General features: G+C 24.3%; 1 protein-coding gene across 1 annotated transcript; it reads left to right on the forward strand.

The window, feature by feature from the left end:
* Window positions 1-8586: 8586 nt before the first annotated feature.
* OCT59_009024 (uncharacterized protein) lies at window positions 8587-12589 on the forward strand (the record flags this gene model as incomplete). The annotated part of the gene is made up of 15 exons (XM_025316941.2): window positions 8587-8799; window positions 8891-9053; window positions 9151-9260; window positions 9344-9425; window positions 9500-9712; window positions 9819-10058; window positions 10127-10168; window positions 10259-10550; window positions 10690-10908; window positions 10992-11594; window positions 11667-11745; window positions 11832-12064; window positions 12151-12282; window positions 12363-12432; window positions 12515-12589. The coding sequence occupies 15 exons, from the start codon at window positions 8587-8589 to the stop codon at window positions 12587-12589; spliced, it is 2766 nt and encodes a 921-aa protein (XP_025179309.1).
* Window positions 12590-13427: the final 838 nt, after the last annotated feature.

Raw genomic sequence — 13427 nt, forward strand, 5'->3', positions numbered from 1 at the left:
CCGGACAATAATTTAAAATTTTAGTTATTAAAAAAATATAAATATAAAATTTCAAAAAATATCTTTAAAATAAGTAATTTTTTGAAAATTTTATATAATTAATAAATAAATTTAATATATGATATATATATAGATTATTTGAAATTCTATTAATATAATTAAAATTAATTAAGTGTGTTTGGAGATTTTCATTACTCAGCAGGAGTGGAGAGTTTTCTTATATTTGTAATTATGTACAATTTCAAATTTTAATAAAACCTGATCTAGTCATACTATAAATAAAAAAAAAAATTAAAATTAATTAAATTTAACAATTAATAAATATACTTTTTTATTTTTAAATTATTTTAATAAAAATAATTTATATAGTTTTTTAATTATAAAGATTATAAAGAAAAATAATATTGGTGATAAATTTTATGGTAATTAAAATAATAATATTTATCATATAATATTTTAGAAAGATTAAAAATATTGAAAGAAAAATTTTAATATATATAGTGTTATAAAATTTTATATATTATATGAAAATAGAAAGATTAAGATTATAATAAATGAATATGTATTAATTATTTGATAAAAGAGTTAGAATATTGTTAAATTGCAATTTAAATAATATTTTAACTTTAAATAATATTTTAATTTTTCTATTATTAAATAACTGTATTATTTTACAACTATTGATAATTATAATAAATTATTAATTAAATTACTTTTAGTTTAATATGACATATTCTTTACTATTTAGTATTTTATTTATAGTTTAATAAAAAAATATTAATACAATGAAAAAAATATGATTTTATTTGATTATAAGATAATATAGCTTTTATGTAATAAAAAAATTACATATATAAAAATTATATAGTAATAATTATTAGAAATTTTCAGCAATTATTTATATATTTAATTATAATAATAATTTTTTTTTTTTACAGAAAATAATAAGTTAATAATAAAATTCAAAATTTAAAGAATTAAATAAATAAATTAAATGGAAATTCAGAAAAAATGTAGTTAAATAAATTAATAAAAAAAATAATAAAATATAAAGATTATTTTGGATAAATTATTATATTTAAAATATTTTTATTAAAAAATATTAATATTTAATAAAAAGTATATTAGAAAATCTTTAAATATAAATATAAAAATTTGATTAATTAAACAATTATATGATTTTAAATATATATATATAAAACAAATTATAATTTAACTTTATTAGCAAATTTAACCAAATTTAACCAAATTTGAAAATTCAAAAATTAGTTTTTTTACAATTATTTTGCTATTTAATAATCTAATTCAGCCCAATTTGTTTTTAAATTATAACTATTAATAAGTTTCACAAAATAAATAAAAGATTTATTTAAATTTAATTACTAAATTTTAAAATAATTATAAAAATTTAAAAGAACAAAAAGTATTAATTTTAATATAAATTAATTATAAATTATATACTGTTAGATATTTAAAATCTGCAATTATTATATTTTTAAAAAATAATCAGTATTAGAAAATTATAAAAATAAGAAATATTTGAAAAAAAAATCAGATATAAAACTTTATATGAATTATTAAATAAAAGCAGTTAAGCAGATATTATAAAAAAATTTAATTAAGAAAGAAATAAAGTTTAAAGAATTATAATTAATTTAATTTAGTCATTATTAAGTTACAAAATTTTACTTAATGCTGGTTATAATTAAATTTAATAATTAAAGATTTGGGTAGTAATAGTACTATTTTGATGTAATTGAATCTTATTGATAAATCATACTATATGTATATATTAAAAAATCAAACCTATGTTTTAATATTTAAATGAACACATTATTATCTAATCTTATAACAAAGTTAATTGCATTATTATATTAATAAGTATATAGCATGTTTGTAAAAATTAAAATTTTTACGCATTATAATCTAAGTTTAGCATGAGTTAAATAAGTTTATGACTTAAAGATTTCCTAATGAACTTATAACACGTTATTACTTATTAGTTATTATATGATAACATAATTCATCATTAAAACCAATTAATTAGAAAAATAAAACTATACTAAATATGTATTTATTCTGGATGAGCAAGAATCATACAATTTTTTTTTTTTATCATCAGATTGTTGAAATGATCAGGCAATTTTGTCATGACATTCAACAAATTTTCAATATTTTTATCATTTAAAGATTTTAGCTCATTTTATTATTTAAAATACTATGGTTAATTAAAAATTTTAAATTGGGATAGATTAATAGATTAGATAAAAGAGTAAAAGACGGTCAGCATGGGATAACCATATGAATATCATATCATAATAAAGAATAGGTGACATATAATGTGTGACAAATAAAATTCACTACTAAAATAGTTACGCAGGAAATTTGATATTCATGGAATGACATGACTAAAATATTACAATATTTTACATATAAACTAAATTTAAAAAAAAAAATTATTATAAATTAATAATACGGAAAAATAAAATATAAAAATAAGTTTAATCATTACTATTATTAGGTAATTTCATTTTCTTATATAGATTTAATTAGATTTTTAATTAATAAATAAACAAATAGTTAAGCCAATTTTGGGTTGATTTTACCGAATTCACCGTGGTTCATTCATGGATGATATCAAAATTTTCTTAAATTGGTAACATGAATCATAAATAATAAAGGAGTTTATATACCGAAAAAATCATCGACGCGTCTATATTAGGTCGGTCGGAGTAATGGGAAAAAAAAGAATCGGAATTGTTGAAAAAATCAGATGATCAACAATAAAAGCTTCATAAGGACATATGGCTTTTTAAAATAAATTTATAAAATTTATTTAATCACAAAATTCACAAAAATTCATGTTCGCTTAACATTCCAAGGCTGTGTAAACATAATTTACACATGATAGTGAAAATATATAAACAATAATAAAACTTGTAAAGAAAAAGGCGTTTTTAATTTTAAATTAAATTTTTTCCCCCAAGGTATTATGACATTGTAACACACGACCTAAAAAGTCTAAATATCTTTAAGTAAGTGTTCCCAGAATTGGTAAAAAGACTTCGCAAGCCCAAATTTAGAGAAATTTAAGGGAGAGAATATAAACAAATAATACTTGAATATTGACTAGAAATTAAATAATAAATATTAATAATAACAACAGATAACAATAACAAATAACAATAATAATAACATATATATATATAATATATATATATATATTTCTTTTAAATATATATTCGGAATTTTATTTCCTATCAATAACAATAAAGGATTAAAAAAAGGTAAAATGAAATGTTAATGATATCTGATCAAAAATATTTTGGAAGTTTAGAAACTTTTTTTTTTTTTTTTTATTAGACCCTGCGCTTTTGTTTATGATGATCATGCCGATATTTGTGTATCAGCTAACTGGAAAACTTTCAAGTTTAGATCACTTTTTGACGTTTAGAATCAGGGGATTAAGAGAAGAAATAGGAATAAAAGAGCGTGATATAAATTTATTGGCTTAAATATCGTAATACCTAAATAATCTTTTATGAATACCAAAATTAGAAATACAAGGTGTGTTTTTAAGTAATTTGAAAATGAAATTAAAGTTGTAATGTTTTTTTTTATAGACATTAACAAATCACGATGTTCATTGTTCTTACTGATAAAAGTAAAAGATATCATGATCAAGATTCGATAGATAGAATTATATTGGGAATATTGCCGCAAGGAAAGTTGTTAAATGTAAATAAAAAAAACTTGTAATATTAAGGAGTATGTATTTATCACATCAATGCATTATATAAATAATTATTATATATTATTATTATTATAATAGGTTTGAGGGTGTGATAATTAATGTAGTGAAATTGTTATTTGGCTTATTTCTGTATTTCTTGTATTCGTAATTCTGTTATTCGCTGTTAAAAAGTTAACCACACACGAAATTTTGAAACAATGGAAATTTTTATTTTGTTTCTTTTTAATTGTTAGAACAGGTTGACGTGCTGGTTTCACGATTGCGTTTGTTTACAGTTTAGAAAGTTTTGGAAGGTTATAGTCAAAGAGAAATCCCTTTTTTAGGATTTTTAAAGATGGCAGAAAAAAATTTATTATTTATTTTACAAAAAAGGTTTTCAAATAAAAAGAATCTTATTTTTCTTTTGTTTCTTTTGCCAAGAGTTAAATATATTAAATATATTATAGAAAAAAAAAAATTAAAAAAATTTATTAAATGTCGTACTGACCAGAATTAATTTTATCAGTGAAACCCTGGGGGATGCTTATATGCATGCTTATTTGTTGGTATTGTACTCAATTATACTGAATTTTTTTGAGCCAAAATATTCTCAAATTTCTGCAAGTTTTAATTAAATTAGTATTAAATTTACCACTCGCATTTATCCAATAGACTTTAAATAGTAAAACAGCTTTCTATTCATTTATGGAATTAAAATAAAATCTTGGGCTTAGCAACTTTGGTTCTTCCCCCCCATGACATGGGGAATAAACGTTTGAAGAATTATCTTTTATAAGGAAAAAAATAAAAAATAACCAAGAATGAACATTTCACGTTACACACAAACAAAAAAAAAAACCGCCGCCCTTATTTTAACAGTATATTTACATCATTTAAATCATTGAATTCATTCAATAAATAACAAAAAAAATTATTATGACATGATTTTTAAAAATAACACAATTTTTAAACTATAATACCGTTATAAATTATGACTGCATTAGACAGATCTTGTTTTACAAAGTACGATCAAAAATTTCTTAGGCGGGAAATTTAGATGTAGTAAGACGTAGTAAAACCAAAAGTACATAATAATAAAAATACAATATATTATATATCCAATATATATCATATTATTATTATATATTATTTATTATCAGTTATATATAAAATATTGTTATTATGACGGAATGGATCTTCAAAAATAAGTTACAAATTTCCTTTTTTAATTTTGTAATTTTGTATTTTTTTGTTATTTACAATCATTTTTATACTATTTTATACTATTTTATACTATTTATACTTTTTTTTATACTTTTTTATACTATTATATACTACCGTATTTTATCGAAAATAAGCACCCCATTTTTGCAAGGATTCTGGACGAAAAATTTGGGGGGTGTTTATTTTCAAGACTTTTTTTTAAAATACGATTATCTATTAATCAAGGGGTTTTATCACTCTGGAAATTTTTTTTACTAATTCGGGAATTTCACCATGTGAATTAGGGGTATTATTTCGCGTTCGTGACTTTATAACTTTCGCGTAACCTCGTAACTTTCACGAAACTTTTATACGACCTTCATAACTTTCATACAACTTTTATAACTTTCACAATTTCATACAATTTCAAACCTGTTTTAATACTATGCCACAAGTTTCAAAACGCCAACGTAGTTCGTATTCTATTGAGCAAAAAAAAATTGTCGTTGCTTATGCTAAGGAACGTGGCAGAAATGAAGCTTCTAGGCACTTTGAACTTGATGCTAGTATGGTTGGAAGGTGGGTCAAAGCAAGTTTAAACTGGAAAGATGAAACAAAAGCAACAAACATGAGTGTAGGTTCTGGCCGAAAAGCATTTTATCCTGAAGCAGAAGTGGAGTTATACAAATGGGTTATGGAACAAAGAAAAATGGCATTAGCTATAACCACAGTGAATTTACGAATTTCAATGTTTGAAATTTTAGACCGGCCAGAAATGATCTCTCTCTATGGTAATTCAATAGAAACATTTAAGGCAACATCTAGTTGGTTATCTGCATTTATGAAAAGGTATAAATTGGCTTTACGGCGGCGTACAAAAGTGTCACAAAAACTACCTGAACAAACAGAAGAATTATTGGAAAAATTTCGCAGATTTGTCATTCGAATTAGGGTCAGAAAATCTTTTGAATTGTGTAATATTTTTAATATGGACGAAACGCCTGTCTGGTTTGACATGGCTGGAAATTTTACCATTCATACGAAAGGTGATAAGACAATTCATATTCGTGGAACAGGAAATGAAAAAAACAGATTTACAGTAGTTTTAACATGTGCCGCAGGTAAGATTTACATTAAATTTATGGTTTTTATTAGTTTTTAAATAAAATAACAATTTTTTTTATTTATAATAGATGGAACTAAATTTCCGGCAATTTGTATTTTCAAAGGAAAACAAATGCCACGCGGAGAACAAGCACCTTCTGGTGTGATTGTTTGGTTCCAAGAGAGTGGATGGATGAATACAGACTTAATGAAACGGTATGTTGATTATCTCAAACGTTCAAGAATAATGACAAACGGTCAATCCAGCTCTCCTGCATTGATGGTGTATGATTCTTTTAGAGGACATTTAGAAGAATCTGTTAAAAACGCATTTCATGATACTAATGTTGATTTGGCAGTAATTCCGGGTGGTTTGACTAGCATTTGTCAACCACTTGATGTTGCAATCAACAAGCCATTTAAAGACAACCTCCGTAAAGAATGGCACCACTGGATGTCTAATGGTGGTGCTGGGTATACTACTTCAGGAAACCTTCGACGTGCTAAAATAAGTGATGTTTGTAAATGGGTTAAGCGTGCATGGGAGAATATTTCGGATGATATTATTATCCGTTCTTTTAAAAAATGTGGTATATCTAATGATTTAGATGGATCGGAAGATGATCTTGTTTATGAAGAAATTGATGAACTTCTTAAAGAACTTCAAGATGAAAATGAGGAAATGGATGAAATTGATTTTATCGATACAAATTAATAATATTTGTTTAAATTTTATTTTTTTTTCTAAGTCAATAAAATCAATATAGTTAAAAATTATTTTTTTTTCTATTGTCAATAAAATTAATAAAATACCGGGGGATGCTGATTTTTGAAGGTGCTTATTTTTGATTTTTGCATGAAATCGCACAAAATAAGGGGAGGTGCTTATTTTTGATAGGTGCTTATTTTCGATAAAATACGGTATTATATATACTATTATATATACTATTTTAGTTATTACGTACTATCTTATTATATTATAATAATCCATAATTAGATATCAAAAATACATTGTGAATAGCATGAATAACATCATAGAATCAGCAAAAGAATAGTAGTAAAAAAAGCACACACTAAAAAAATCATAAAATCAAATACACTAAAAAATCATAAAATCAATTGCCATCTTTTAAATTCCTTTAATTGTTTTTAATTCTGCATTTTGGTAATAGTAATACCATGATTTTTTATGATGTGTAACAAAATCGTTTCAACATCTTCAACAATGTAACAATTTTTTTTCTCATCCAAAAAATTTTTCATTTTCCCCACAAATTTTCATATGGACACACACGCTAAAGTTTCAATTGTTTTGTTAATGATATCACATTTTTATGTATAAATATATATTATGTATATGGTATTATATAATTTATATTGTACCTTTTTAGTACAAAGGTATTTTTTGATTTTCAAACTCGTATTATTTTTATATATATTGTGCTGCTCATTACTGTATAAAAACTCATCGATCCTTTTTCGCCCCTCATTCTCGCATTCTTTTCATTTTCCAAAAATTTTATTTTATTCTATTTTATTTTTATTCTATTTTATTTTTTTTTTATATTTTTTTTTTAAAGAAAGGTGATCATATTTCAGATGTTTCATATAATAAATACCTCTATCGATAAAAGAATATTCATTGATCGTCAATAACTAATAAAAGAAGCTTTAAAAAGAAGGTGGGTAATAATATCTATTGAAAAAAAAAACGCTAGCTGTTAAGAGAATTTTTCGGGGGTTGGAGAAAGTTTTTGTGAATGATATCATTCTTAATTTCTGAAATCTTATGCCATTTACCTTATTTATGCATATAATTAAAATATTTTGGAAGTTTATAAAAAAAAATTTCTAAAGTTGGTAAAGTTGTCCTTTTTTTTTATAAAATTTTTTTTTAAAAAGAAAAAATTTCTTTTTTTGTTTTTTTTTTTGTTTCCCGAGTTCACCATACGAAAAAAAAAGAGAAAAAAAAGTTTGAAACTAGATAGTTTCAAACTTTATATGAAAAAAAAAAAAAAAAAAATAATAATTCGAAAAAAAAAAAACCTTCGAACGCGTTTTGTTTATTTTTAGATCCTATTTGGATTTATTTTTGTCTTAGTATTATTATTATTATTATTATTATTAAAACATTTTAATTAATTAATAATCATTGTTCTTTAATAATAATACTTGCATTATTACCCGAAATTTTTTTTTTTATGATTAATGTTAAAGTAACCTCCGTTTAAATTCTATCAACTTATTTTTTTTAACGAATTCCAAAAGAAAAAAAAAACTTTTATTTACGAGAACGACAAATAAAGAAAAAAACTTTTGAATTATTATTATTATTATTATTTTTTAATTATCAAACGCATTTATCTTGAAAATAATTTTTTTTCCCCCTTAATCAAAACTTGTATATTTAGTTTTTTTTTTTAAAAAAAAAACCAAAAAAAAAGGGTTACGTGTTAACATTATATTGGTGATCAAATCCAAACCCACACGGCCACGAAAAAAAAAAGAATTTTATCAACTGATTTTAAACAAGATTTATCAACAAAATGTGGCATTTAATTCGAAATCAAACATCATTTTCAACAACAAATATCGTACCAAAAAACGTTGAATCCAATGATAAGACAGAGAGCAGTAAACCTTTAAAGAAAGCCGTTTCCATGGATTCTTTGAAATCAACACCTATAAACGTAAAAAAGAGAAATGGTAGCATGGATGGAAATGTATTTAGTTATGGTAATTGGTTTATAAATGATAAGGTATGATACATTTATTTAGCTATATTTGTTCTTTTAATATATGAATTGAAATTAATTTTAATGAATCTATTTCTAATTTCTTTTCTTAAAGAAATTATCCCTAAGTGATCAGTCAACAACAAGTTCACAGGATGATAATTACGTGATTGCTTTGATCGGTAAGCCAACTGTTGGTAAATCAACAATTGTGCGAACGGGTATGAATAATTTGACACCAATAAAAAATATTGGCGTAGATCATAATATAATAAAAGGTAAAGTATTTATTATTATGATAATAAAATATTAAATTATTTTATTATTATGATAAAATTATTGTTTATTTATTATTTTCTTCTCTTTTCTATTTAGCGCCAACGTTTATATCAGAAATTGAGGTCGATGATCAGGCGTATCCAGTTGAAGTGCTGGAAATTCAAGAGAATGTTTTTGACATGAAATCTCCATTGCAATGGCCAAAAGTAAGTTTGATTTCACAATGAAATATCCATCAATCACATTAAATCACATAAAATTTTAATTGGCTAAATAATTTTATAATTAGGAGCTCCCTGAAATCGATGGAATTCTAGTTTGTTATGACGTCACTTCACGTGAATCAATAGCAAATATAGCATGGCTTCTAAGTATGTTATATATATTCGTGTCGTATAATTTTTATGATTTATTAATCATTTTATAATGTATTCTTTTTATATAGGTGCTTTCAAAGAATTTCAAATTCCAACAATACTGGCTGCTTGTAAAGTAGATTGTGAATTATCAAAACGTAAAGTTGATGCATCATTTGGTCCGAAACTTGGTGATTTATTTCGTATTGGGTTTGTTGAATTGGACACACGTTCTGATGCTGGAATTGAGAAAATACATGATGTATTTTCAATGTTATTAAGATTAGCAATACGGCATAGAGGTAAATATGCAATAATATTTTTAAAATATGATTCCTTAAAACATTTCTGCCAATGTTCTGCCCATGAATAGAAAAAGTTTTATTTATTTTCATCTTTTTTGTTTAGATTTCTCTCGAAAAAATAAAGTAAATAGGACAGCTGAATCATCGTCGGATTCTATATTTTTACAAAATGTTAGTAGTGATGCTGAATCGGATAAAGTATCTTTAAGTCACAGAAGAACATCAAGTGATTTAAGTTATGAACCAAGAGGTCGAAGAAGGTTCTCAAATTTACCAGCTGTACGATTTATGAGCAGTCGATATAGTTCCCATTTTGGTACTCCAAAAATCGATTCACGAAAATGTAAGTTAATAATAATCATATTTTATTACATTATACTTTATAAATAATATAAATTCACTTTTTTTTAGTATCACGATATCCATTAAATATGTTAAGCAGTGATGAAGAAGGTAAATCTTCAATTACTTTTCTTTCACGTTCTTTTCCTCATTTTTATATCATATTTCGAATTTTTAAAAACAATCTTCATTAATATATAGCAACAACACCACCTCAAACACCACCAACACCTTCAATCTTATCTCAAATGTCGCTTCCTTCGGCTCCATCATCTCCTAAACTCTATAATACCGAAAAGAGACGTTCAATTTTACCTTCAACGAATTTATTACAGGTGAAAGAAACTGAAGAAGAAAGTTTCTCTACAAGATCCGCAAATAGTAGAATTTCAACTGCAAGTTATGATTCTGTTCTAAGTTCAATGAGTGGAAGAAGTGATAATTCTTTAGATGCTCTAGATTCTATTGAAAGGGGTCAAGTTAAATGTACTGGGTATGTATTAGTTACATCAATAATGGTGTACATTTGAAAAACTTTGTTTCAATTGAAATGTTTTGTAAAACGAATCCTTTTATATGAAAATTTTTTATATTGGAATGATTTATTAAAATTTTTTTGACTTGATTCATAGAAATCGTACGGATGGTATGACAATCGATGAATTGATTCATCGATTAACCATTGGAGGTCAATATGGTACACATGATGATCCATTTACGATAACATTCTTTGTCGTTTATCGAGCTTTCATGAGACCTAGAGAAGTTTTGGTCAAATTAGTACAAAGATTTCATGAATGTGAAAAGGATGTAAAGGATTTTAAAGATAATCGAAACACAACACATGAGAAGTAAGTTTATTCAATTAATTATGTTCTTTTATTTTAATATTTTATTTAATTAATGATTAAAAAAAAATAATTTTTTTTTTTAGGATATGTAACTTGTTGTATAATTGGTTAACTCAACATCCTAACGATATGATTCACCCTCATACTCGACACATGTTACGAAATTTCTTTGACGTAATATCAAGCAGATCACATCTTACGTACTACGCTATTACTCTAAAGTCATTAGTTTATGGCACAGTTCCTGAAGAAGACCCTGATTCCTTTTGGGGATTAACCGATGTTGATGATGATGAGATTACTAAAGAACAACATATAGAAAAACCGAAAATGGCTACTATTGGTACAAAAAAAGATAGTGGTATTGGTAGCTGGATCTTATGTGATGACAAAAATGATGCTTTATCTCTTTCACGACTTGCTCGACCAAGTCTTACAAATCATCGTAAAGCTTCCATAATAATTGTAAATAATGAGTCAACTGGAAGACCTATATGTCAAGTACCATTCGAAGAATTACCCGAAAAGTCGATTGCGAATGAATTAACGTATCAGGAATTTCACCTTTTCAAAAAAATTGTGCCAAGGGACATGTTAAGGCACATTTGGTCTCCACAAGGAAGTCCTCAACGTGAAAATGGGAGGGTTGCTCAATCTATTAAACATTTTAATCTTATTTCTAACTGGTAAGTAATGAAATACTTGATCGAATTACTTTAATGAAATGTATTAATAACTTTATTAAAATTATTTAATAGGGTTTCTACGATGATTTTATCCCAGGACAAATTGAAAAATCGCGCAGCTATGTTGAAAAAGTTCATGAAAGTAGCAGTAGTAAGTATAATGGTTCTCATAAATAGTGTACTATATTATACATTAGAAATTATTTCTCAAAAATTTATCATTTTATTTCTTATTAGATTGTCAGGGAATTAAATAATTACAATACTTTAATGGCAATTATTGCTGCAATAAATTCTGCCCCAATTGCGAGACTTCGTCGCACACGTGAACTTATAAAGGGAAAATCGACATACAAAAAATTTCATAATTTGGAAGTTTTGATGTCAACGGACAAGTCTTTTGGTAACTATCGATTGGCCTTGAAGGCTCCATCACGTGGCTATGATGAACAATTTGGGATACCTTATCTGTATGTATCTTTTTATGATTAATAGTTATTCCATTTCTAAATTCTAAATTGTTTTACTAATCATTTAATTTTTAAAATCAATATAGTGGTATTCATTTACAAGATTTATTGTCCATTGGAGAAGGTAACAAAGACTTTCAGGAAAATGGCAAAGTTCATTGGAATAAATTCTCTCTTATGGGAGATATAGTAAACATGATACGAAATTTTCAAAAGAAGTATGTATTATTTTAACACCGTTATTATTATTAAATCATAATTGTAAATATATTAATTAATCTTTGTAAATTTGTTATAGATCATGTAATGTTAAGAACAATAAACTTATTGAAAAATTTATTTCTGAAACGGTGGTATTGAACGATGATGTAAGTACATTCATTTTTCATTTCACACTCAAAAGCTATTATACGTATAATAACCGATCATGAATGAATCTTTTAATTATAGGAATTATATAATAGGTCTTTGGAATTAGAACCTCGAATTCAAAGATCTGCAAGTACAAGTAGAGTACGAAGATAAGTCAATAAAACCACTCAAAATTCGGACAATTAATAGTAACACAACTAAATGAAAGGACACTTTTATTCTCTCAGACATTGTTTGATCTTTTATTACATCAAGTTCCCTTTTTTTTGAAATGAGGGACACAAAAACTTTGTATATATTTTATTTCCAGAAAATTTTTTTTAATTATCGTGTATAGTTTTTTTCTTATATATTGGGCTTTTTTTATTATATATTATTGGGTTGGGTTTATTTTATCAACTAAAAATTAAAAAAAACTTTTTTATTGTATTAATGGGTATTATGGGCTTTCTTTTTATAAATATAATTTTTTTGGGTTTAGTGCGATTAAAACGATTTTTTTTTTTTTGTAACATAATCGGCCTTTTCTTCATTTCTTTTATTTTTACTTTTATTATTTTTTTTTTTTTTGTAAAAAAACGATATGAAATTATTTTGTATCGTTTATTGGTCTTATATATATATATATTTTTTTATGTTTAATTAGTACTAATGTAATTTTATTATTATAATTTTTTTTATTAATTATGGTTTATTTTAAAAAGAAAAAATGAGTATGGATTTAGTAATATTTTTCATATTAAATAATTTTCTTTATATATTTGAATTTGGCCTGGTACCAGATTCTAAAAGAATTTGTTATAATAAATACAAAAAACAATTTTCACGAGTTTCAGATTATTTTTGGATGTTATGTTTGTTACCGCCAATGGATTAGTGGGGTATAGTTTTAGGGCCATTATATGTCATGTACAAATAAGTACAGTATGATAGTATGATAGTATGATAGTATGATACGAATTTACTAATTATAAAAAAACAAATATTATTT

The sequence above is a fragment of the Rhizophagus irregularis genome, chromosome 17 (assembly GCF_026210795.1).
Source record: "Rhizophagus irregularis chromosome 17, complete sequence".
Lineage (NCBI taxonomy): Eukaryota > Fungi > Glomeromycota > Glomeromycetes > Glomerales > Glomeraceae > Rhizophagus > Rhizophagus irregularis.